Genomic DNA, 27709 nt, shown 5'->3' on the forward strand with positions numbered 1-27709 from the left:
CTTCATGGACGAGGCTGGGTGACTGTTAATTGGTTTTGGGCTCTCTCCTGTTCTAGGCCCACAGCAGAGTCTCAGGTTTTGTAAATCGCTGCCACTGAATAGGTTCCTGGAGACAGGCCAGGAATATATTTGGAGCCTATTACAATGGAAATGTCGGCCCATTCCGCAGCGAGAGCAGCTCTTTCTTAATTGCCTCAGCGTGTGTCCAAAAGGAGCGCTATTTCCTGTAGGAAGTGAAGCACCTGAGGGAAGCACTGCTAAAGCTTCGTCACCTGAGTGAAGCGGAGGGATAGAAGGAGTGCTGAGAGAAAGAAAGAACGGCTCAGCTGGAACTGCAGCGAGTGAGGCCCACAGATGGAGGCTCAGCAGCAGCTGGCTACGGTACAGCGCCCCCCTCTGGGGCACACTACCACCCACCATCCAGAAGCCTGTCTGATGGCCAAGCTGTCATGCTCCGCTTTCTGCCCAGTTCGGTTTCAGACAGCTGCTGCTGGACTAAGTTATTTAGAAATGCCGGCCTTGATTTCTCTCACGTTTCAGAGTTTTCAGCCAGGCTTACCTTAACAAACTAATACTGTTTCATTTAAAAAGCTCTATAATGTTCATATGATCCACACAGTCACTCTGACAGACTGTAATACACTACAGGAAGTGTAGGGGGCGATATGGCTTCTACTGTTTCATTTAAAAAGCCTCTATAATGTTCATATGATCCACACAGTCACTCTGACAGACTGTAATACACTACAGGAAGTGTAGGGGGCGATATGACTTCTACTGTTTCATTTAAAAAGCCTCTATAATGTTCATATGATCCACACAGTCACTCTGACAGACTGTAATACACTACAGGAAGTGTAGGGGGCGATATGGCTTCTACTGTTACATTTAAAAAGCCTCTATAATGTTCATATGATCCACACAGTCACTCTGACAGACTGTAATACACTACAGTAAGTGTAGGGGGCGATATGGCCTCTACTGTTTCATTTAAAAAGCTCTATAATGTTCATATGATCCACACAGTCATTCTGACAGACTGTGTTTATGTGTGCATTCTGGGACAGTACAGCCAAGATGAAATTACAGCAAGACCAGCATAAATAACACAGTGCATCAGCAGACATGAGACTGTGGCTTGATGATGTTAAAGTCCAGCTGTCAACGCTGAAATCTGTGTCTATTAAATGCAACCAGATGACAAACTGCCAGTTGAAAATCACATTTACACGCACTCAATAATCCGATCATAATCAAATTTCTGCAGTTATCCGATTATTCAAATGGTCATGTATACACCACACTCTGATCTAGAAATCTGATTAAGAAATCCAATAAAGAGGCTGGATTTTAGCTCAGTAATATAATTTTTCAGTGCAGGTAAACTCTTACTCTGCTATCTTTCAGATTTCTCAGTCTGAGCATGCACGAGATCAGCAGACGGTGGATGTCGCGAGACGCAGCAAAACACTTGGAGCGGCGCTGAAACCAAACACAAAATAAAGGATTTAAATATTCTTCATCTTCTAGATGACGTATGCTCATATTTTCAGCTAAAGTGGCGCCATGTTTAAAAAAAAAAAAAAGCTGCGTATGAAGTTTAAGTTCAATGTCACGTCATCTTCTGTGATTTCATTGGCTGTTTGCAAGGTAGAAATTACTGTCTGACTCATGTAGACCTAGAGTTTCCATTATCTGATTACTCAAGAGCATGGAAACGCATTGATTGGATTACTAACAAAATCTGATTTTCTGCTGTTATCGGATTATTAAGTGCATGTCAATACACTCACTGTTTGCTTCTAACACACTCACTTTAACTCTATTACGTTACATTCTCTCTATAGCTGGATTCCACCCTCACTAGTAGGCTGGACAGGTAGCGGAAAGCTAGTTGGCTAACAGCTAACGCTACAATAATTAAAGACAGACTTCAAGTTTAAGCCTTTAAATAAAGCGTTACCTAAAAACAGAGACAGTGTAAAGAAAGTTGCGTACATGCCTTTTACAACTTAAAACTGTCTTTAGACTAGAGCTGACATAAAAATCTCAAACAGTGCAGAGCTAACCCCGCTAGCGTGGCACTAACATAGCTAATGCTAAGTTAGCTACCATGGTGAAAATACAAGAAGCGTTACTGAAATTCTGGTTTAAAAACTACATTAGACGTTGCTGTGAAAAGGGAATCTTTTATGACCCTCTGTCTGTATCTGACTCTCAGTGTAAACACAAACAGTTTAAATGAAATGATTTTATTAGCATGAATAATTGGTGTAAAGTCAGGCTGTAAACAGGGTCCTCTGACTAAAGCGTCCGTGCTGTCGGTGTGGACCGGACTATGGGGGAGGAGGGTTGTGGCATCACGGTGATGGCTCAACATTGTGATGTCTGTCAGCCATTGATGACGAACGATGGCATCGTCCACTTGCCTAACCCTACTTTGAAAAGTTAGTAATCATTAGTTTACCAATTACACATGTATTTCGCTGTTGCTGGAAGAAAAGCTCGTATCTCCAAAATGGTAACTATACAGGAGAAGGAAAAAACATACTTTACTTCAATGTAAGTCAATGGAACCAGACATTTTTTTGAGTCATTTCAGGTCGTTTCTTTTGGTCCATTCATCATGAAATTGGTACACAATGTAAAGAGCAACAGGCATTTTCACATTTTGTTAAAAAATGACAGAGATGGAGATACAAGGTTTTCTTCCGACAGCAGAATATATGGGTTACAGTCCTGTTCCAAACCACAGTAAAAGAGGGGAACACATTCTCAGTGTGTTTTACACAGAAGACAGTCCGCAGTAAATCAGGTAAATGTTGCATTTCGCATTTGTGTTCTGCATTTTCAACCACAGTGACCGCAACTCATTTAGTCCACTCTGAAAGGAAGTTAGGCAAAAAATCTGATTTCCACAGCTGCAGCCCCCCCTTTACTTCAAACGTGGTCGACCAGCCAAGACATGTTTAGTAGGGATAAACTAATGTATCATATCATAGAATAGCATGTTAGCTTGTGGCTAGCGCATTAAATGAGCTTGTTGCTAAAGCATTTAACACTATAAAGAACAGCTTTTGTTTCAAATATTATACTTTTATAATGTAATAAATGCTGTAATAAACTAAAAAAGGAAAAACATTACCATAATAACGTAAGACACTTTTTTCAGCCACTCATTTTTTTGCTGTATCAAAACAGTAATGATGGTTATCTGCACCGATAGAGACCATATTAAACGGACTGGGTATTGGCCAGATGTGACCCATCTACTATCGATACGGTTTCTTAGACAAAGTCACTCTAAAATAGATGGTGCTGTTCCAAAATGCATCACATCAAATCTCACTTTTTGTTATTAATGGAAATAAACGATCTATATACAGATAATGGTTATGGATTATCATATTACAGACACGCTCATTTAAGGAGAAGAAACAAGCGCTTGGGGTAACATTAGCTTGTTGCTAGAGCTTAAATACTATTAACACCAGCTTTTGTTTCAAATATTATACTTTAATGATGTTGATAAAGTGAAAATGGAACATTACCGTAATAACATAAGAACAGTATTGATTTGAAACAGCAATATACACCAATCAGGCATAACATTCTGACCACCTCCTTGTTTCTATGCTCATTGTCCATTTTATCAGCTCCACTTACTATATAGGTGCACTTTGTAGTTCTACAGTTACAGACTGTAGTCCATCTGTTTCTCTGATACTTTGTTAGCCCCCTTTTACCCTGTTCTTCAGTGGTCAGGACCCCCATGGACCCTCACAGAGCAGGTACTATTTGGGTGGTGGATCATTCTCAGCACTACAGTAACACTGACGTGGTGGCGGTGTGTTAGTGTGTGTTGTGCTGGTGCGAGTGGATCAGACACAGCAGTGCTGCTGGAGATTTTAAACCCTGTGTCCACTCACTGTCCACTCTATTAGACACTCCTACCTTGTCAGTCCACCTTGTAGATGTAAAGTCAGAGACGACAGCTCTCTCAGCAGGGACACTGAGGTGTTTAAAAACTCCAGCACTCTTCTAATTCTGTTGTACTTCACACCAGCTTCACCAACAATTTCAGACTTATACATGTTTTTTAATTTAATTTAGGCTAAAACATTAAACTTTGGGGTGATTTTAAGATAATAAGGTGACTTGAAGAATCAGAAGAATATAGCTGAATATGAAATACTTGTCCAGAGCGCCTAAATTAAAAAATCCTTAATTACCAACATTTCATAAAGCAGATACATCATATTTTGGAATAAACTCTTTAATTGTAACAGCGTATTTTATGAGGTTTGCTGATTTTAAATTGAAGAAAAATAAATTGGATGTGTATCAGGTATTCAGTTCAGGTATCGGAATCGGTATCGGGAGCAAAAGCTGGATCGGTGCATCCCTTGTAGCATCAGTGCTAAAACTAAAGAAGCAAATTTCAGACACTAAACTGATCCACTGCATTTGAAGAAAGGCAGAAAAACTGGGTGAATGCGATTTTTCGCCAAACCATCGCTTTACCATCTGTGCTCTGTGTGCGTGTGGTGGATGACACGCAGCAGAACGAGAGCTGACGGGGTCGTCTCCAGCAGCCTGAGTCCCGAGGGCAGCTTAAGTGTTTTCTCAGAAAAACGTCGGTGAAGTATTAGAGCCGTGAAGCTCAGGGGAAACGGCAGAGAGCCTGTCCACGCTGCCAGCAGCCTCACCGTAAAAACAACCCCAAGGCAGAAAAATCGCTCAGCGAGGACCGGGCTTCACCGCCCGTCTCCGTGGCGACCGGAGGACGGGGCGTCGTCTCTCACCAGATTCAGCCCTACGGACAGATTAGGACAATTTAATAATAATGCTTTAATTGCATTTCAATAATCCATTTCCAATTATTCACGAAGACAGAATTACACGTTATGAGTTATTTAAAGTTGAATGATGCAACACCAGACAGTCAAAAGTTTGGAGACACCTCGCTTTCTTTTGAAATTTTCTCAGCACTGTTTCTTTTCAGTGAAGTAAGAATAAATCGTGTTTCAGTTTATCATAAAGCAGCTCTATCGTAAAGCAGCTCTAATGTTTTGTATGTATTTATCCTCATATTTATCAAAGTACCTTCCTTTGTATGAAGCAGCTTTTGCCTAACCTCTTATTCTCCAGGGTATATTTTGTTTTTTCCATCTGAATTTTCATGACCAAATCATAAGGCAAATCATTCAGTAACTGCATGAAATAAATTTTAATTTTTTTTGGTAAAGCTCCCCTCAAATTAACAGAACGTGTTTTATGATCACACATATTGCTATATGCTTACAATTTACTGCTGAAAGCCAAAAATCTTTGTGCTCTTTGTATTATTTTATAAAAATAATGTTTACAGAGCAGCTCACTGAAGAGACGCCATCTGTTTATAGTTTATAGCCCAGATTTGTGAAAAATGGGTCGACTTTCAGTAGAGAAAAAAAACTGTGAGTTCAGCTTCTTTTATTATAAGGGTTTAAAATGACATCACCCATCTATTTGACTGGATAGAAGACAGTTACAGCTCTCATACGACCCCCACCTTTAGAATGTAGCTTATGAAATATGAAAGTTATGAAGAATATGATGAAGTGCGTTTTGGAACCACCGGTGGTCTCAAGGAGTTAAAGAGGCTAAATAATGATTTGGCAGGTTTTTTTTCCAAACTACTGTTAAAAGCACAGAAACTCTTTTGGTCCAAATGTGGTTTAAACACCTGAAAGGTTTGAGTATTGATGAGTGCTGACATCAAAACACAGGGAGAACAGGGCGTGGCCTTTGGCTTTATTTCCATGGTGGCAGTGAAGTGCATTTACATGCACTCAATAATCCGATCATAATCAGATTTCTGCAGTTATCTGATTATTTAAAAGGACATGTAAACAGCACACTGATTTCTTAGATCAGAGTAAGGTCTAGAAATCTGATTAAGAAATCTGACAAAGAGGCTGTATTTTAGCTCAGTAATCAGATTTCTCAGTGCATGTGAACTCTTACTCTGATTTCTTTCAGATTTCTCAGTCTGAGCATGTGCGAAAACAGATGGTGGTACCAGAAATAAGTGAGCAGCGTCAAAAAAACAGTCCAGTTTTAGAAATTCTTAATCTCTCTTATGAAAACACAGCTTTACTCATGTGGACGAATTGTTTCTGTGCTTGAAATGGGTTCACCAAAGTTCATAAAGTAGTGGAATGTATGAATAAAATAGTTGCAGCAACTTCAGCAGCTGTGAACTGTTTACACGCCATTTCACATGAGTCTCCGATGTGGACTGAATGAAGAATGAAGGGTTTCCGGCGTGATGGTCAGTGCTTAGTGATTTCCTGAGTGTCCATTGGTCAGTTTCACACAGAATGTAGACGGACACATGAATCCACCAGTTCCACACGGTGAGAGGCCGATGACGTGTATCTCAGCCCCTCTTCATAGGCTCATAACTCCGGATGTGAGTCTCGTATGATCTCGAGATACGATGGAATGGAAAGGGCGACTCTACAGATTCAGGAAGTGTTTGAACTGGATTTCTGTGCTGGATTATCGCAAAATTGTTAATAGAAACACTGAGAAACTTCTAATTTGATGCCCTGGAGCGTTTGTTGACCCCTCTTTGTTAATATGGTAAGTTACTGAATATTGACAAAGAAAACGATCATTTGTGTTAAAAACATCTTGAAAGGCTTCCCTAAACCCCCGATTACATTAAAATGCAATTTACATATCATATATAAGTAATATGGCTTTCAATCGTGCTTTTGGTCCCTTACCTCACTATTCTGTGCCTCCACTAGGGCGGCGATGTCTCCATCCAGCTGTTTCTGAATCAAGCTGTCCACCAGCCTGCGGTACTGTGAGGCGTCCACCAGGGGGCGCAGCATCCTGCTGCTTCTCTCTTGCTCTCTCTGCCACTCCTCCCTGCAGCGGTGGAGCCGCTCTGGAGAGGCGGAATCCCTCCAAGTTCCACCCCCAAACCTCTGGTCGTCCTGTCCATCACAGAGGAGGGAGGCCACACCCTCCTTTATCGTTCGAATCTCTCTTCCCAGGAAAGAGGCGAGGTCCTGGCTGCCCCCCTGACGGGCAGAGCTCCTGAGGGGCTGGATGTCATGAGAGGCCGGAAGAAACTCACAGAGGGAGTCCAAGAAACGCAAAACGGCAAACTGACCACTGCAAACAAAAACCAGCACTTATTTAATTAAACTCAAAAAGAACCACTTGATACAACAACAACAGCACTCTGTAACTTCATTACACAAATCTGACTTGTTTTAATAAGTTACAAGTGGAAAAACTGTGGTCAAAGTGCAGATTCCAAACTTTTAGTCCACACATCGGTGTCTGTAAATAGAAGAGGAGATTTTATCATTTTATTATTATTTGAATTTGATGAAGGCATTGCTGTGGGTGCAGTATTGAATAAAGAAAACCTGCCCATAAAGAATGTACATGTAATTTACTAATTACACTACAAACAATGTCATTACTTACATAATTCTGTTTTAATCAGGGATGCACCGATACCACTTTTTCCCTTCCAGTGCCAATACCTGATCATTAAGAATCGGCCGATACTGAGATACAAACTCTGTCTAATCTAACTAGTTTATCAGTCCTTCTATTTGCATTATTACACACACACACACACACACACACACACACACATATATATATATACACACACTTTTTAAATTTGAATGTATTTCATAATGAATGGACCAAAAGGAATGACCCAAAATGACTTTGAAAAGTCTGGTTCTATTGACTTACATTAAAAGTAAAGTAGCTTTTTACATCTCCTGCAATGTTATCATTTTGTGTGTGTGTGTTTGTATATATATATATATATATATATATATATATATATATATATATATATATATACACACATATATAATAACAGTAGAAATAGTAACAACAACATACTACTAAGCTTGAAGGAATGGCAATTACTTATATATATAGCTGTTGTCAGAACAAAACCTTGTATGATATGTATGAAATGATATTTGCTATGTAAAATTACTGTTTACTTAAGTATTTTATAGTAATTTAAATTACTCATTTAAATTAGTATTTACTATTACTAATTTTATTTACTTTATTTACTATTCTATTTACTTAAATACATGTAAAATGTACAAAGTACTTAAAAACAATGCTAGATCCTAAAAAACAGTACTAAATATCCAAATGTCTAAAGGCGTACATTCCATTTACTCGCGTTTACATCTCCCCATCACAATGCCAATGCTGCGTTTAAGTGCCAGTACTGGCTCCATCGTCGGTTCTGTATCAGAGCAGCCTCAATTTAAACTGTATAGCAGCATAATAATCAGCCATAATCACAGAGATCAGTTTCGGTGTAATTACAGCACAATGAAAAAGTGTATTTAAATTTTTCGATAATAAGAGTTCAGACTAAGAAAAGAAAGAAAAAGCTCCTCAGGCTGGTTCCCGGGCTGCTCTCACCTGCAGTGGACTCGGAGCAGCGCCTGGAAGGGGCCGCAGGGCTGCCAGTGGAAGAGCAGGGCGGAGGACGGCTGTGTAGACTTAATCAGCAGGTACTGAGGACTGACGCCCACCGGTTTAGCCCCCAGTCTGTCCACCAGCCACCCGGACACGTCCACCACTGTGTGCTCCGAGCTCTCGATGAGGAACAGCCACGACTCAAATGCTGCCAGCAGGCTCAGGAGGTCCTCCCTGGACTCATCTAGAACATGGACACTAACGGTCAGACACAATTAACTACAGTGTTGATTTTCAATGGTGACCTCTGAGGCAGGCTAACACAGCTGTATGCAAAAGTTAGAACAGCCCCAGTTTTGCTGATTTTCTAAGTGAAAAAAAGTTAACAAATTAAGTTATCATCTATAGCAGGGGGATCAAACTGAACCAGTAAAAGGGCCATATTAAAAAATCTCATCAGATCTGTGGGCCAGAGAAAAAAAAGTTGTTTTTACTTCATTTTTAATTAATGTTGTGTTATTGTTTATTCAAAATATTCAAAAACTTCAGCGGTAAAATACAGACACCTGTTGCAGACTTTGAAATATTACATGAACACTTGAAATATTCGAAATTTAACCGTCCCCAGGTGCTCAGTCTTCTAAACCTGCCTGCTAGCTTGAATTAGACACCTGGCATCTTTTCTTTGCTGCGTGTTCATTAAGACTTGGGCTCAGTTTCTGAGCTGCTGAGCTGCTTATGTAGGTGTTTATGTCGGTTGAACTGCAGCTGAAATGCATTTTGGTGATATGACTGGTGTGGAAGTGCATAGAATTGTGTAGAATTGAGGTTTCACAACAACAATCTATGGGACAGTGGTTAAACGGGCTAATATTAATAGAAAACTAAAATACTTTTGCAGTCTGGATAGGCCTGATCTGGCACATTTGACACATGGGCTCTATAGGGAACAAAATTAAATCTGATATTTTATATTTATTTGCTAATTATTGAAAAAAAAAACCTATAAAATGTGCCATAAATTTTGCACAAGCCACATTTTATGTTTTTTAATATGTTATGCCAGCAAATAAACAGTAACTGCATTGAGTGTGTTCTCTATAGAGGATGAATTTACTTATTTTCACGTAGAAAATCAACACGTCCAAACCTTTGCACACGACTGTACCGGTATACAGATATTTGTAGATGACTGCTTATTGACAAATTATCGGCATCAGACAGACCAATATTTCATGACACTTAGGTGACGCTGGGTTGCTACGCTAAAATATCTGCATTTGTAAATCTACCGTAATAAATGTTATACAGTGTGATTCAAAAAGATTCATCCGATCTCAAAATGATTTATTTCCCTTGTAAATCATTACAGATCAATGCAGTGAACTGTAAATGGTTTAAATGAGCATAAAGTTTATTATGTAACTGTACAAGGTCTCAGTATGAACCTCCTCCAGCTGTACAGACAACATCAACACCATAGTCAAACTCATCCCATACTGGATTGAGCATGTCGGGTGTCGCTGCACTCACGGCTCTTTCAGTGCGATTTCGGAGATCATCCAGTGTTGTGGAACCAACGACGAACGCTCTGAGCTGTTGGAGCTTCACTGCCCACGAAAATCATTCTGCACAGTTATGACGGATTCACTCTTATTGAAGTGGAGAACGCAGAATGCTTTCTGCTCAGGGGTCTCATCTCCTCTCAGACTGAAGGGAGCCATCTTCCACTGACAGTCAGAAAATCTATGACCCCTTCTTACAACTGGTATGTGATTGGTTCCTCGGCGCCTCACGGTTGTAAAAATATGGTGCTTTGAAATCGGATTAATCTTTTTTGAACAACCCTGTATTTCAGTTTCTGCATTTATGCATCAGCATTGGCAGATATGTACATGAAAAATAATGGAAATCGGTGCTGCCTTACAATTCTCATATCATATAAGCAGTCGCTCTAGGTCGTCCTCTAGTGGACACTTGGAGTGTTGTAGCAGATCTTCACAGTCATGCCTACGACTACCGGTGGCTTGTTAGCACTGCAGTGTTGCAGCCCTGTCCAAACTTTTAACTTCTACTGTAATTTCACATGCACGCATTACCTGAGTTGACACTGCACTCCGTCAGCAGGTGAGGCTGAAGCGCCCCCTGGAGCACGTCCTTCATATCCAGACTGACCCGACCACACTGATGCACAGCAGGTCCTGGTTTAGATGTTGGAGAATGGAGGAGGATGGAGCAAGTGACCCTGCTGGAGGTCAGCAGTGGTGTGAGGTCAGTAACCGTTAACACAGCCAGCTGTGGGGGTCTGTGGGCTTCCGAACCACCAACGGGCGTCCTGCTTCTTTTAGCAGCAGGAGGGTCCAGGGCTGCAGTGGACAGGAGCTCAGGATACGGCAGCATTTTACTCCGGCTCTGGACTACACTGGCCGTTACACCACCGCTCGGCTCCAACAGAACAGATGCAGTCATGTTCTCCTCTGACCTGGGAGACACAGAGCAGGACATAAGAGCCAAGAGAGACACTGTTATTTATAACCGGAAATGGGACGGTGTTAGCATACACACTAATAAAGTCACCAACAGCAATCTAGCTGGTGCATACATGCACTCAATAATCTGATCGTAATCGGATTTCTAAAGTTATCTGATTATTCAAATGGTCATGTAAACACCATACCCCGATCTCAAATCCAATAAGAAATCTGATAAAGAGGCTGGATTTTAGCTCAGTAATCAGATTTCTCAGTGCATGTAAACTCTTACTCTGATTTCTTTTGGATTTCTCTGTCTGCGCGAGATCAGACGGTGAACGACGTGAGACGCAGCAAAACACTGCTGGAGCGGCGCTGAAACCAAACACGAAATAAAGGGATTTAAATATTCTTCTTCTTCTAGATGATGTAGGTTAATATTTTCAGGCAAAGTGACGCGATGTTTGAGTTTTACGTTATGTTTACGTCTCGTCTTCTTCTGTAAGTTTACTGGCTGGTTTGCAAAGGAGAAATCCGATTACTGTCTGAGTCATGTACACCCAGAGTTTCCACATTACCTGATTACTCAAGTGCATGTAAATGTGTTGATTGGATTACTGACAAAATCAGATTTTCTGCAGTTATCGGATTATTGAGTGCATGTAAACACACTCTTTTAAAAAAGTAATCATTCTAAAAAATATCAACCAACACATCAACGTATTCAGGCTAGGAATCACTAGAGGCCTCATGACATGATAGCACGATATTTGGGCCATGATACGATTCTATTGTGATTTTCAAAGATTTGCTATACGCTATAGGTGAGTGCTGCAATATATTGCGATATTACTGTTTGTGCCTCTAAAAACAAACCACAAAACAAAATAAAAACAACTTCATTTTATCTAATAAAGTTCATCTCACTTTACAGTCTTTTTCAGAAAACAGAATTCGAAATCAGACTAAACATAAAAAATCGTACTTTTACAACATTACATTTAGTAACTATGTACAGAGAGTTGTACAGTGCTAGGTGCCTCATCAGAGATGAACAAAACTGTTAATAATTAATTAAAAAACAAAAAACAACAACAAAAAAACTGGTACTTCAGTTTCTGTGTATCAGTACTATATTTTTAAAGCATCACTGTACATCGCCCAGCGCCACCCTCTGAAGGCGTCATTAACAAACATCGAATTAACAAACGTCGCTCAGCGCCGCCCTCTAAAGGCGTCATTAACAAACATCAAATAAACAAACGTCGCTCAGCGCCGCCCTCTAAAGGCGTCATTAACAAACATCAAATAAACAAACGCCGCTCAGCGCCGCCCTCTAAAGGCGTCATTAACAAACATCAAATAAACAAACGCCGCTCAGCGCCGCCCTCTAAAGGCGTCATTAACAAACATCAAATAAACAAACGCCGCTCAGCGCCGCCCTCTAAAGGCGTCATTAACAAACATCAAATAAACAAACGCCGCTCAGCGCCGCCCTCTAAAGGCGTCATTAACAAACATCGAATTAACAAACGTTTCTCAGCGCCGCCCTCTAAAGGCGTCATTAACGAACATCAAATACAAAACTTGAGTGTAGTTTCGGTGTCAGAATAGGAAGAAGAGTGAAGCCTTTTCTGGAGACTGCGCTGTTTTTGGATGGCAGATTGGAGCTCCTTTAGATATGTGGCCTAAAATAAAGCATGACAGGGCTTAGGGTTGTTACATACACTTACAGAAAGAGAGAGAGAGAGAGAGAGAGAGAGAGAGAGAGAGAGAGAGAGAGCTGGGAAGGCGACTATTTCATTGTCTGTTACCATGGAAACCAGTCTGGAATGGCAGACTTCTGAACACAAACTCCATAACTGAGACTTATCTCACAATTTAAGTGAGCTAAAAATAAATAATTTAAATATATACATAATGCCAAAGCTCTCCTTTGATCCTCATCCATTTATGCTGGACGCCATTACCATAGCAACGATTACATGGCTGCTAGATGCTGTTGGCAGTGTACCAATGGTGTTTATTTTTTCTCACAAGACAATGCAACAAATTATTTTTATTTTTAATCAAGCAAATACGTTACAGAAAGAAAAATCCTCCTTAAAATAAATTAAAGACTGACATAATGGGCTAATATCCAATCAGCTAATCAGTTACTACGTTAATTGATCTAAATCTGTCCTTTTTTAATGATCAATGCAGTGGTGCCGTGTTACAGACGTACTGTCCATGCCCATCACATCCTCAGAGAAGAGTATCGGGATGTAATCTATCACAGTATTATAATATGACGTCATGTCGCCCACCCCGGCGCTAAGCTGAACAAGGATGTTACACTGGACACAGTTAGTTCTTTCTTTGGGTTAAAATCTTTCATCTCAGAGCCAACGAGACAGCGCGAGCATCACGCCGAGTGAAGCCAATAACGCAGGCCGAAGCAGTGCTATGATATGTGGAATCGATTTTCAGGCCATCATTGGGAGAACTGCAATCAGAGCTTGATATGAAGCCCCGGTCAGTATTCAGAGGAGCAGTTACACCAGCTTTTAGGTTTTAGGGCCACAACAGTACAGCCACTGGAAACGGTAACACAGCGTGATTCAAAACGATTCATCCAGTTTCAAAATGATTTATTTCACTTGTAAATCATTACAGAACAATGCAGTAAACTAAATGGTTTAAATGAGCATAAAGTCTATTATGTAACTTTACAAGTGCTCGATATGAACCTCCTCCAGCTGTACAGACAACATCAGGGCGATACTCGATTGAGCATGTCGGGTGTCACCTGTCACGTTTCCCCTTTGTTCCTGTGTCTGCTTCTTGCTCTGTTTTGTAGCCATGTGCTTTCTGCCTTGCGCTTGTGTTTTTGTTTTGGTTCTTTGTCCCGCAAGGTCATTAGTTGCAATATTAAAAGTCAGTGCTTTAAAATACTTTTCTTTCCTTACATCATAAGTAGGATTTGAAATGTGTTCCTTTAAAAATACAATTTTCAAAAAACAAATAAAGAAAAGGATATTTTAAAAGGGATTTCCATGCAATTTTTTGTTGTTCTCTGTATACTTTAACTATACTACAGATTATTATATGTACTAATTTTGCAAAGAGCAGCAATCGCAAAGCAGTCTAGGAGCTGAACCAACACAACAGAATCAATTCACACCCAAAAAAGAGAATTAGTAACACTGACGTGGTGGTGGTGTGTTAGTGTGTGTTGTGCTGGTATGAGTGGATCAGACACAGCAGTGCTGCTGGAGTTTTTAAACACTGTGTCCACTCACTGTCCACTCTATTAGACACTCCTACCTTGTCAGTCCACCTTGTAGATGTAAAGTCAGAGACGATAGCTCATCTGCTGCTGCACAGTTTGTGTTGGTCATCCTCTAGTCCTTCATCAGTGGTCACAGGACGCTGCCCACAGGACGCTGTTGGCTGGATATTTTTGGTTGGTGGACTATTCTCAGTCCAGCAGTGACACTGAGGTGTTTAAAAACTCCAGCAGCACTGCTGTGTCTGATCCACTCAGACCAGCGCAACACACACTAACACACCACCACCACGTCAGTGTTACTGCAGTGCTGAGAATGATCCACCACCCAAATAGTACCTGCTCTGTGAGGGTCCATGGGGGTCCTGACCACTGAAGAACAGGGTAAAAGGGGGCTAACAAAGTATCAGAGAAACAGATGGACTACAGTCTGTAACTGTAGAACTACAAAGTGCACCTATATAGAAAGTGGAGCTGATAAAATGGACAATGAGCGTAGAAACAAGGAGGTGGTCATAATGTTATGCCTGACCGGTGTATGTCTACATTTGGGATAAGAGGAAACACTCAGTATTTTTGTTTATTTGTTGAATTGACGATCTGTGACTGAGAAGATTACGTACGCATCAGTGTTTGGTGTGAAGAGAACTCCAAGGACCAGGCTCTCCCCGACGACTCGGTGCCAGAATCTCCTCACTTCAGGAGGACGTTCCTCAGTCTCCATCTGCATCTTCTCATTCCAAACATACTCCTCCTCCTCTTCCTCACTCTCCTCATCCCACAGACACACCAGCCCCTCCTGAAACACAGTTAAAGGCCACCAGGGCTCAGTCACAACCTGTTGAACACTCTGATTCTTCGAGGGTTCTTTAGTAAAGAGAATGGTTCTATATAGAACCATGAACACGCAAAGAACCCTTTGCATGATTAAATCGTTCTTCAGATTGATGGAGAATGCACTGTATTCTGTATTCTATATAGAACCATTTTGAAAAGCGTTCTATATAACACCAAAAAGGGTTCTGCTATTGTTACAATGTCAAGCTTGTACCAACAGATAAACCCTTTTTGGGCCATATAGAAGCATCTACAGCACATTCTCCATCAATCTGAAGAACCATTTCATGAAGCAAAGAACTCTTTAATCATGCAAAGGATTCTTTGAGTGTTCATGGTTCTATATAGGACCATTTTCTTTACTAAAGAACCCTTAAAGAACCTTCATTTTGAAAATGTGTGAATGGGATAAACACATAATGGAAAGTAGTCACATAAAAATGAATTATGAATGTTTTTGCTACCTAAAACCACACAGAGGTCATAAGTGGATCTAAAATAAGTGGAAATAAAATACGAGAAAAATGAGAACATGGGCCCTTTAAGATGTTACCACACACTATCTAGGCCTTAGCACACTGATGATATCTGACATGACAATTTCAGGTACATATATGGATAAAACAATCCCTGCCTCTTATTGTGTGGTATGTGTAGCATGTGTATTTGAGCTGACAGCTTTGAACCTGCTGTGGAAGCGGTGGGACGTGCTCTCTGTCCGACACCAGATCAGCCAGGGCCGTCACGGACTGCTGCAAAACTCTCTCTTTAACACTCAAATCTCTCTGGAGCTCCTGCAGGAAGGCCAGGCCGCTCTGAAAGGTCAAAAACAGGGAGACATCCCTGAAAAAGTCACCCCAGGCAGAACTACACAACCATATACATCACCATCACATCAACATAACAATCCTATTAACGTCTTTAGTTCATCTTTATAATCTTTTAGTAAACATGGCCAGATTCTTATTCATCAGCATCTCATTTGAATCTTCCATTCTGTTCACTTTATTAGAAACACCTACCTTGTGCTTCCACTCACTGGCCACTTTATTAGAAACACCTACCTTGTGCTTCCACTCACTGGCCACTTCATTAGAAACACCTACCTTGTGCTTCCACTTACTGGCCACTTTATTAGAAACACCTACCTTGTGCTTCCACTCACTGGCCACTTCATTAGAAACACCTACCTTGTGCTTCCACTTACTGGCCACTTTATTAGAAACACCTACCTTGTGCTTCCACTAACTGGCCGCTTTATTAGAAACACCTACCTTGTGCTTCCACTCACTGGCCACTATATTAGAAACACCTACCTCACGCTTCCACTCACTGGCCACTTTATTAGAAACATAATGTGCTTACATATAAAAAACGCAATTAAACATTTACACTTTTTAACGTCGTGCACACAACTAGAGAGATAAGAGGAGCCAAAGAACACAAGCAAACATAAACAAACAGTGGAGGGAACTTGTTGCTAACGGCCAATGAGCTGCAGAAAGCACAGCTGTAGGCTAACTACCTGTAATGTGCTTCTCCATGGTTACACAGGTTTAACAAGGCTTACAGATATTTATAAGAGCACGATGGTGATGTTATACTCTCATCATCATAATACAGAAGATGTTGTTGACATTTGAGATTTTGCCTAAAGTACCTGATGTCTGGGGAATCGGTGGGTAAAGTAATGACGACCTCTGTTTATTTACTTTGTCTTGTTTGTCATGTTTCAAACAATACAGATGCCCCTTGTGGATATATGTTGATTAACATGCTCTTTGCAATCAGTACAGTTGGAGATGGATTTGTAATCACCCTGTGCTTCAGATTACAACGTGAAATGTATGTAACCGTGCAATTAAGCAGCCTGTTAAAGGGTTAAAACCAATATAAATACGTGATTTGTTTACCTGCGTTTGGTAGGTGTCGTTTGTGATGTTAGTGACTAATTGGGGCAGAACACATTAGGAGCCGAAAGCATTAAATAATCGAATGGAAGTTCTTTCCTTCCCCTGTAAAGTTACCACTTGGGATTGATTGGACGTGACTGATTGAGAAAAGCAGATTAAAGGGCAAGTTTTGGAAGCTTACATGGAGTTGTTAATTAAGCGACAGAACCGGAGAGGGAGTGTGTTATCGCGAAATAACATCACGGCTGTGATTTGTTCACCGTAGATCATCACAGCCGAGATGTTATTTCGCGATAACACACTCCTCGAGTGTTCTATTGCTTTAATACAACAGTTAAATAAATACAGTAATAAATTAATAAACTGGGCCGTGAACGCGGCGTTTAATATGTTTTAATGTTCGCAGTTCCTTCACCAAATTATAGTTCCTTAACGAGCAGCTTGTTGCTACGTCAGAGTAATGAGCTCCGCCCACTCGCTGCACAGCCGGCAGTTCGTTCTCCAGCTCCTTACACTAAATTCCCAAACTGTCATCACCACTGAGCAGCTTTTCAGTCGGCAGCTGAGACAGAAGAACAGCTGAACAACCTGGAATCAGCCAGAAATGAACCCAACACCATTCGCCAAACTAAATGGGCTGTAAGATGCTTTACAGACTGGCTGGAACAAAACAACATTAATACTGATCTGGCAAAAACTGACAAAACTGAGCTGAACTTGATATTGCGGCAGTTTTATGGCTCAGTCTGATTTGGTCAGACTCTGAAGATCAGACTACTCGTTTGCCGAATGGTATTGGGTTCATTTCTGGCTGATTTCATGTTGTTTAGCTGTTCTTCTGTCACAGCTGGCGACTGAAAAGCTGCTCAGTGGTGATGACAGTTTGGGAATTTAGTGTCGTCTCATCTTCAGAGTCTGACCAAATCGGCTGTCGGTCAAATGTGATCTTAAAAGTGTCCATTTTCTGTTTGTGGCAAAGTAAGAAGTAAAAACGGTCAAATGTCTTGAGCCTCTGGCTGGAACTAACTGTTGTATAATGTTATGTATAACTGTCAGAACTCACATGAGGAAGTCTATTTGAGTGTATTCAAACAGAGCTGACGTGGGCCCAGTGTACCTGCAGTCTGGAGTCTAAGGCTTTAACCGTCAGAACAACGCTCTCCTGGGCTGGATCACTCTGATTTAGGTCTTCACTCTCCGCTCCTCCACACTGTGAGGAAACAAACAGGGAACACGTGGTTTACACCAATGTGCCAATTAAATGGAGTTATGCATGTATGTACATGATTAGAAACCCCTACCTTGTGCTTCCACTCACTGGCCACTTTATTAAAAACACCTACCTTGAGCTTCCACTCACTGGCCACTTTATCAGAAACACCCACCTTGTGCTTCCACGTCACTGGCCACTTTGTCAGAAACGCCTACCTTGTATCTACAATACCATTAAGCATAAGTACACCATGTAGGTCTACCTTGCATCTACACATGCACCAAAACTAATGCATGACCAATGTGGCTGACTGACCGAGTAATGGACACCGCAGAGGTCAGTGAGGAGGAACTTCCCGAGGACTTCTTTTGCAGCATCTTCAAACAGCAGCAGCATCTGTTCTGATCCGCAGCCCACAAAGTCGTCTACCAGCAGGTCACTGACCCCCGTCCAGCAGGCTGCAATCTGGTGGGATAAATGGCACAAACATCACTCTAAATTAACACAGGCTGGAGGCTTATGTACAGCATACATGCTGGGTGGATCGTTTTTATTGACCATGGCTCATATAAAACCTTTTTACAGTGTGATGCACTACACCAAACTGGTTTGGTGTCTTAAGTTTACTTCTTTAGTTTTAGCACTGGAGTTATGAAGCTAATGAAGCTGAAAAGTCATGGGAGCTTCTAACCCACCAATTAGCACTGGGCTTAAATCACACTTGCCTCAAACCGTCTCCAATAGACTTGATTATGTGGTTTCTAACACTGGATGATATTCTTTTAGCTATAAACAAAATTCAGGCTTCCTGGTGGCTGCTACTGTCTTTTAGTTATGCTAATATACCTTAGTTCATATTTACAGATAACAGTGAGTGCATTTACATGCACTCAATAATCCAATCATAATCGGATTTCTGCAGTTATCTGATTATTTAAAAGGACATGTAAACAGCACACTGATTTATTAGAACGGAGTACGGTCTAGAAATCTGATTAAGAAATCTGATAAAGAGGCTGTATTTTAACTCAGTAATCAGATTTCTCAGTGCATGTGAACTCTTACTCAGATTTCTTTCAGATCAGTCTGAGCATGTGTGAAAACAGACGATAGTACCGGAAATAAGTGATGCAGCGAAATACTTTATACTTTTTACAACTACATGCTTGATGAAGTGAAGGATTTAAATATTCCTCGCCTTCTAAATGACGTATGTTTATAGTTACAGGTAAAGTGGCACAATGTTTTAAAAAAAGCTGCGGCATGAAGTTTGAGTTGTATGTTACGTTTACATCACGTCTTCTTCTGTGAGTTTATTGGCTGGTTGTAAAGCAGAAATCCGATCACTGCCTGACTCATATAGACCTATTTTCCCCATTATCTGATTACTCGGGAGCATGTAAATGTGTTTATCAGATTACTGACAAAATCTGATTTTCTGTAGTTATTGGATTATTAAGTGCATGTAAACTCACTCATTGCCTCATACAGAGTCAGAAACCACATAATCAAGTCTATTGATAACAACTCTAACTCTACAGGCTCCAGTGCTAAAACTAACAAAGCAAACTTCAGACACCAAAACATGCAGCATCACGGGGTCAATCCAGTGAGGCAACGCCCCACCAACCTCACTACTGTGCACAAGATTCTATAAAAGCAAGTGGCAAAGAAAAATAAGGGGCTACATCAAGTAACACAGGAAGGTTTTCATGCATCACTTTGTATTGGCTGCATTTTAGGGAGGTGCTGCATGCTGCAGGAAGATAAATTAGCATAAGTTCTAAAAAAACAAACGTGGCCTGTGCAAAAGTTTGGCCTCCCCAGTCAAATGACGTTTTGATTTTTTTTTTTAAGTGAAAATAAGCTTACACGTCCTACACAGAGAACACACTTCTGCACATTTGAAGGCTGTTTACTTGTTGAATTTGATCATATTGGGAAAAAAATAAAATGTGGCCTGTGCAAAAGTTATGGCACATTTACACTGACTGTTTAAATATTTTAAACTCAAATACAAACGCAAATAAACAGCAATCATGTGCTAAAATTGGCAGAAAAATGTAATATTTTGGTGTGTTCTAACTTATTTTCCCTTAGAAAACCAACAAAACGTCTAATTTGACCAAGAGTTTTCAGACTTTTGAGAGATTTCCTAAATGGATAATAGACTTTTGGTGATTTGCTGTAAATGTGGCTCTCCTGTTGATTCTTTCTTGAACATGCCAGTCCTCCCACAGATCAGTCTTGATTGATCGGCTACATTAGAGGTATTTTTTCAATGGATTATCATCAGAGAACAGAGGGATGTAGGCTTGTGCCGTTTTCTCCAATCTACAGCCAGCAGGGGACTGTCAGAAGACATGCATTAGCACTCAGACGCTCGGACGTCCGATGCCCCACAGAACATGGCCTCAGGGGACGGCACGGTCAACACGTAAACCCGGAATCCGAGAGTGTGACCAGAATAAAATTCAGACGCCGTCCGCCACTTTCAAACCACTCTCCTCTCAAGAAAGCTTTCACGTCTCTGTCCTGGAATCTTTTCTTGGTTGGCTTGAAAGAGGAAAAGCTTAAAAAAGGATCCCTGAGTACTAAAAAATGAGCTGTTCGCTGTAAACAACCAGCATGAGCGCCGCCGACGCTGAACAGCATGATGTAATACGTGAGCAGTTGGGGAAACTCAGTGGACGTGAGCTGGCTAAAGAAGGAAGCACCTCAGTGCCCAAATTTTCTACTGTGTCTTGCCTTGAAGCAGTGGTTTCTGTGGTTGCTGCCAAAAAGAAACACTATTTCATTGCTATATTTGAAGTTTGGGGGAAAATCATGATGCAAGATCCAAAAATCAGGCCTAGATCTACTAAACTGGGCTGCAACAATCAGTCAAAGTTGTTTAGTAGCTGATGACAATTTCTGAAAAATTGGTGACAACATTTTTATTGTCTTTTGTTATTATGTACTTAACCCTCTAAGCTCCAAAGGTAGTTACTGAATAAATCTTAATTGCACTGAATGTCTCAATTTTAATAAGCCTGAAGTTCAAAGATTTTAAAGGGTCCACATATCAATTCTTCTCATAGCTACATAGCTCATAAAATTCCAAAGTAATTATTAAGCAGTACTTATGTTTGATTAATAACTGAATAATAGACGTGCAGTTTAAGGGGAGAAAAAATAAAAGTGCTCTATAATGTTCATATGATCCACACAGTCATTCTGACAGACTGTAATACACCACAGGAAGTGTAGGTGGCGATACTGGTGCAACACAGAACTGTGAATGATGGCGTGCAGTAAAAAGAGAAGAAATTGAAGAAGGCAGAACATTAATCAAATAATTCTCGATTATAAGTGAAAATATATGCTGCAACCCTACTACTAAAGGCACTGAAGGCTGAAGAGCACATTGAATGTGTGGAAGTGATAATCAAAATAATTAAATAATAATAATGAAATAATGAATATAATGGAATAACGAAATCTATATTTAGCATTCGAAGCTGTGTTTTTTTTCAAGCAGCTAAAGTTGTAACTTAAAGTTCAATACGTTTCATCAGCAAAGACCTTTAAAAACAACAGTGATTGTTAATTTATTAAAAAGTTTTAACCTAAAATTGACTGTTAAAATATGGAAAATGGTTTAGTTGAATACTTCACAAGCTCACGTTGGCTCATAGTACAACAAACTGCACCGCCTTCCATTCGCCCACTGAGGATGAAAAAGCAGGAATGACTGGGGGTATCTGCCAAGCCTCCTCCAAGGTGGTCCTCCTCAGATGAGCCAATAACTCCAGGAGCTTCTCAATCCTCCACTCCACTCGCAATGACGGAGCTCAACTCGACCTGCTTGTTGCCCTCACTGCTGCTTTCCATGATAAAAAGCCAACTAGCCCATTAAAACAACTCAATAATATAAATAAAAGCAACTAACTAAAAAGAACTAAAACTGAAACCACAATGGTGCCAAATAAAAAGGAAATTCTAATTCGTTACAGCCTTTTTTGTGCATCATTAAAGTTGAACTATGAACTCTACAACTACAAAATATGAACTCTAAGATTACGAGTGAGCAGCTGGGCTTCAGCCTGACTATTTATACGCTGTTGCTGCCAACTAGATATATTTTTAACAGCAGTGAGGAACATCTTTAAAATTGTGGGTCATTTTCAGAAACGAGTATTCAAAATGTGTAAATTCCTGTTCGGGCCAGCCCTAGTTCGTTTATTTGGGAATGCTGTTTCCTCACTCTAAATGGCTTATTTTCCTTCAGTATACCAATCTACACCATGGAATATCAGTCACACTGTAATCCTGCATTGTGTTTTTACTCAAATAAATTAAGTCTGTTGTACATAAAACTCAGTATATCCCACATATTGCTCAAAGTTTTAAGTTAAGGAAATGTTTTTGATGATTTTGCACACTTAAATGGCATTTTTGAGTTGAATTAACTTTGCTATTTAGTTTAGTCTGTTGCCATGGCAGCCTTAAAACCCTACAGTCAAAAAATGACATTTCTGTTGGTTTTAATGTTTCTTTCTCATTAAAGTTGCTGGACAAATGTGTGAAACTTAGTGAAACTAAGTGAGCTGTAAAATACAGTTACGTTTGTTTTGTTAACATGATCTTGTTGGATAAAACGTACTTCTTTCCCATTGGCTCCTGGCTCCGTCTATTTGCGTACTGGGTGTTTCTTTCCATTTGTTTATCTCACCGTCAGTGTTTTCATTCCACCCAGGCTGCCTTTCCTCAGGCGTATGCTTTCATATATTCTTTATTCAGCTGCCTGACCTTGTGTTGTTGGCTAAAAGTGCAGGTTATCGCTCTCTTTGCTGGTGAATTGGTGTCTGTGTTGGTGGATGACCACGTTTACACTAAGGGTTTACCCTACTGTGTTTGACAAAGTGGTCAGTATCACTTAATTAGAAAAAGTTTCTTAATTACCCAATGAAACATATGATTAAATGGCAATTTCAAAACGTTAAATTAGGCTACGTTCACATTACCAGGCTGAAGTGGCACAAATCCGATTTTTTGCCCTAATGTGACTCAGATCTGATGTTTTCAGAGCTGTGTGGACACAAATCTGATCTTTTCAAATCTGATCTGAGTTTGTGCTGATGAAGAACGTGAATCATTCACATGATGTTACTGAGTAGGATGAGCTCATGAGGGTCATTTCAGGACGCCGGTTCGTCACATTAATGACAGATTTGAGTCGCTTACCTAAACGAGTGTGAATCATTGAGTCAGAGAGATCGGATTTGAGCAAAAAATCGGATTTGAACAACGAGGCTTGTAATGTGAACGTAGCTTTAAAATAATTAGGATTTCCAAGTTGCACAAACATGCGTTTATGTTAAACTAACACAAAAATTACAGTTATTCTAACTCAAGTTTTCATTACACATTACTTAACTTTTTTAAGGCAACCAGTGTCCTCAGGTTTTTTAAAGAACGTTCAACCTATCCGGGCTTACAGTGTGGGCTCTACTGTTAAGAGCGAAAACCTACCTTAAAACTGTCTTTCCACACTGCACACACATTGCCATGGTCGAAAACGACGGCAATGATGCAGCCACCATCTCCAATGTGGACTATCCGAATGCTCCGAGGGTGCTCGTATGGAAGAACACACACATCTTCGGGTAACCCGTTCTCAAAACGCACCAGCTGTTTCCTGCAAGTGGCGGCCAGGACGGTAGACCTCAGCAACCCGTCCGCCTCTTTGGCCGAGAGCACCATCATGCATTGGACGACCGAGCTGTAGGCCTCAGGCAAAAGGCACGTCCCGCTGAAGGTTCTGCCATCCTCAAGGAAGTACAGGAGGAGTCTGTTTCCCCTGGTGGCTTCCCCGGTTGATTGTTTTTCTAAACCTAGAACGCCTATTCTTCTTTGACAAAGAGGCAACTCTCCAATGAAGCTGACATTCAAACGAATGGGGACCTCTACCACCCCACCAAGTTCTGAGGAAGTGCAGAAGACCCTGTCCTCGTGACTCCACACCAAAGTGGGCCCACAGAATATCAAGACATGATCGTCTATCTCGAAAGGCAGCACAAGCTCTACGTGGAGCTTGCCGCTGGTTGAACCGTCCAAAGAGTAAAGCATGTACTTGAAGCCCTGGCTCGCCTTTTTGCGCTGCCTCAATAAAATGCAAGGCACCTTCTGCCTCGTCTTGATGTCCACAGCTGAGGTGCAATGAACTACGTCAACGTCTCTGGAGGCACTCTTGTACACGGAGCTGATTCGGCCATCCTTGTTGAAGAAGCCACCAGAGTCTTGGCCGAAGGCCATCCTCCAGAATGCGATCTCGGACCCTTTTGGACTTGTACGTCTACGCTGGACGACGAAGAGGCTTCCACAGAGTGAGGTGATTCGGATTTGCTGCTCAGGTGCCATGGCCACTGATTTAAAGTCTTAAAGTCTCTCAGTTAAAGTGGTAAGTCTAATAGCATCAAGAACACTCTTTGATTAAAGATGCTGCAAAAAAGGTGGGAAAAGTGTGAATGGGATTAATCAACGAGTCAAATAAAGTATAAAGCACACCTCAGTCTCCAAAAATAACAACATATTAATATATTTACACTTATTCATCTTTAATAATGCTCTAAATTGGTGTTACTGGCTATGACTCACTGGACAGCTAACCACAAAAACACAGCAAACTAGTCATAAAACGGCTTTAACGTTGAAATGTGTGAGAAACTATGTGTAAATATCATATGTGGGGATATTTTATACATTACCTTCATATTTTTCACATTACCTCAACATATGCCTGAGCGCTCGAGCTCCATTTGTTTTCACTGACCAAACGAAGCCCGCCAAACGCGCCACTGTGTGAGTCACGTGAGAGGCGCCACGTCACGACGTTCCTTAAAGCTACAGCACTGTTTTGAGCCGGAATGGCGACGTCTCCCCACTTCATTGATGCCTTCCTCTTGTAAAAGTCGTTGATTCTATTTTAAAAAGCTGCGTTGACGGATTAAAACGCAAAAGAAAGAACGTAGTTCCATAAATTACAGCGCATTAAACGGATAATTTTGTTCCCCGACTCAAAATTCACAACATTGGAATTGTTTTGGCGTCTCTAGAGCCAAGATGGCGCTCACAAAGTTGCTGTTTCCACTTTATCCAGCCACTATCAGGAAACCGGAGCCAAGATGGCCCCCAGCGGGCTGCAGTTTCGGAAACAACCAGAGACAGGTACTTTATTTTCCCCCCCTTAATCTGACAAAGTTTTGAATCCACTAAATAACAATCAAACTAACACTGGGGGCATGTGAATATATACATATATAGCATTTCGGGGACCTTGATATTTTTCACACAAGCAGTAAGATTGTAAATAAAAGAGTAAACAGTATATAGAATTTTTAAAGGGGGAATTAAATCGATAAAAAAAATCTGCATAATTAAATGGTTAAGATGAAAGTAATTCAGAGTGGTTTGAAATGCTCCGTTTTAGAAATACAGAGTCAGAATTGATTGTTCACAGTGGCGGTCATAGGAACCGGACGTCTGAAAAGTCTAATGACTCTAAAAGCTTCCTCACATTTTTTACATGAAATGGTTATAAACACACTGCCTGATGTCTGAGACACTGTTTTATGATAGTTTTAGAAGGGTTTGTCCCAAAACATAGACATGCTGGGTGTTGTAATTGAGTATAATGAACCATTTCACATCGAAGCACTCTGATTTTGTTTAGATCTCAGACTTTGAATTATGAAGAAATTGTACAATGTTTGTGGAATTTCCTTAAAATCAGCACAGACCAGCAAAACTAGCATATGTTGTGTTTTGAATGGTATGCTGGTCAGCGGCAATGAAAGCTGTTAAGATAATCACCACCAAAACCAGCACATGTTGTGTTTAGGAGGCTGGTATGCTGGTATGTCCATGCTGGGTGACCAGCTAAACCAGCACCAGACCAGCATGGAATTCATGCAAGGCTGACTACTTGCACCTAGATACTTTGTCCTATTTTTTTCCTATTTATTTCCCTTTACTGACATCAGCATAGAATGAATAACAGTCACATACACACACGGAAAACAGACACACACACATATGGTCAAAATGTTAACAAAAACCTAAAACTGACTACTTTTAGAGCCAACATGTCGCCCATTGCGCAGCAGTTTCAGTCATAGCCAGCTAGTTTCAGGTAGCCAGAGCCAAGATGGCGTCCAGTGGACTCCAGTTTCACAGGGCACCGGTCGCTTTTTTCGTTTTACCTTTATTTGCCTAAACAAAGAATAACAGCTAAGTTAAACACGGAGCCCCTATGGTGTCTTTTTGATTATTTTTAATAAGACGTAGACACATTTATACACTGAGGCCACGTCTTAACATAGCCCATGAGGCCTATACTATACTGAGGCCACAAATTAATATATTGTGTCCATGAAATTACTATATTAAGACTATATGAGGCTATACGTTATGGGAAGCTTAACTCGTGGCCTCAATGTTATTTTTTGGCCTCAATATATTTGTGGCTTCGGTAAATGTATTAGTGGCCACACCTTATTAAAAGTAATCACCATGTTACCGTAGGGCCTCCGTGGTTAAAATAATATTGGGAATTATTGGATATTAGATAGTATAATACATATTATGTTGCCAAAATTGTGAACGAAAGTAAACACTTTCGGAGCCAACATGGCGCCCGGTAGGCCGCGGTTTCCTCCCCGTTGAGGAAACTCTGCCCAGTCAGTGTACAGCTAACATGGCGGACGGCGGACAGGCTGAATCAGAGCAGGTATTCGGACACTAAATTATCGAAATATACCGACCTGACTGCATTTCCGACCCGTTAAACATCGCACTAACTCTCTTTCCCTCTCTCCGAAAAGGATGTCGAGAGCAAGATCCGAGAAACGCGCCAGAGATTTAAGGAGGAATACGTTCAAGGTGAGCTGTCAGCTAACTTTCCCTATAGATTAACATCAGCCAGACCAACACATGAGTATTAAAACCAATATTAACTCTAATATTGGCTTATTAGTGATCTGAATTGCTTCACTGAATGCAATAGACAATGCTTGATACAGTAGCAAGCCTGGCATTCTCTGCATTTCTCTGCATTAGCTTTAGTTCATGTAAGTGAAGTTTCTGTTTTTCTCAGTAGTTTGAAGACAGAGTTAGTTAGATGTGGTAAGATTATACAATATTGTTTTGCCTAACAGCAGATTTTTTAGCTTTAATTATACAATAATAACTACATGTAAGCTTAATGCCATTGGGCTGCTCTTATAATGAGTGCTGGGGGTGAATACAGGATATAAAACGTTCATAATGTTCATAGTCATACACTATTGACATCCTCTGTTCAGTAATGCATTGATTAGGTTAATGTGTCATTACCCAGCACTGTAGTGATGCAAGATGACGTTGCACCACTAGCTGTTCAGTGGAAAAGGGTGAAAAGTCAATACTGACACTGTGAATTCCATGTTAGTCTCAAGCGAGGCATGATTTTAAAAAAGAATTTTCATAATTTCTGCATAAGTCGGTGGCTGAG

The 27709-nt window shown here is 40.6% G+C and overlaps 2 protein-coding genes across 2 annotated transcripts in view; one reads left to right on the plus strand and one right to left on the minus strand.

Annotated features, from left to right (window-relative positions):
- Positions 1-3947: 3947 nt before the first annotated feature.
- Positions 3948-27074, minus strand: fancb (FA complementation group B). Its single transcript, XM_036575619.1, has 11 exons — positions 26982-27074; positions 24927-25139; positions 23692-24660; positions 18493-18642; positions 18082-18174; positions 15738-15866; positions 14838-15013; positions 10572-10954; positions 8476-8716; positions 6777-7173; positions 3948-4816 (listed from the first exon to the last, which is right to left on the minus strand). The coding sequence occupies exons 3-11, from the start codon at positions 24577-24579 to the stop codon at positions 4811-4813; spliced, it is 2463 nt and encodes an 820-aa protein (XP_036431512.1). The 5' UTR covers positions 24580-24660; positions 24927-25139; positions 26982-27074; the 3' UTR covers positions 3948-4810.
- Positions 26851-27709, plus strand: part of mospd2 (motile sperm domain containing 2) — a 42646-nt gene continuing 41787 nt past the window's right edge. Inside the window, exons 1-2 of the mRNA XM_036575633.1 lie at positions 26851-26947; positions 27042-27099. Coding sequence (XP_036431526.1) covers positions 26915-26947; positions 27042-27099 — 91 coding nt within the window. The 5' untranslated portion in view covers positions 26851-26914. The remainder of the gene's footprint in view (positions 26948-27041; positions 27100-27709) is intronic.

This window comes from Colossoma macropomum, unplaced genomic scaffold (assembly GCF_904425465.1).
Source record: "Colossoma macropomum unplaced genomic scaffold, Colossoma_macropomum, whole genome shotgun sequence".
NCBI lineage: Eukaryota > Metazoa > Chordata > Actinopteri > Characiformes > Serrasalmidae > Colossoma > Colossoma macropomum.

Coding starts and splice junctions, on each gene's coding strand:
- fancb (XM_036575619.1), bottom strand. CDS start 24,579: ATGGCACCTGAGCAGCAAATCCGAATCACCTCACTCTGTGGAAGCCTC. Junction 15,014..15,737: donor TCCCACCGCTTCCACAGCAG/GTTCAAAGCTGT, acceptor ACTGTGTTTCAG/GAGGGGCTGGTGTGTCTGTG. Junction 10,955..14,837: donor TTCACACCAAACACTGATGC/GTACGTAATCTT, acceptor TGTGTCTCCCAG/GTCAGAGGAGAACATGACTG.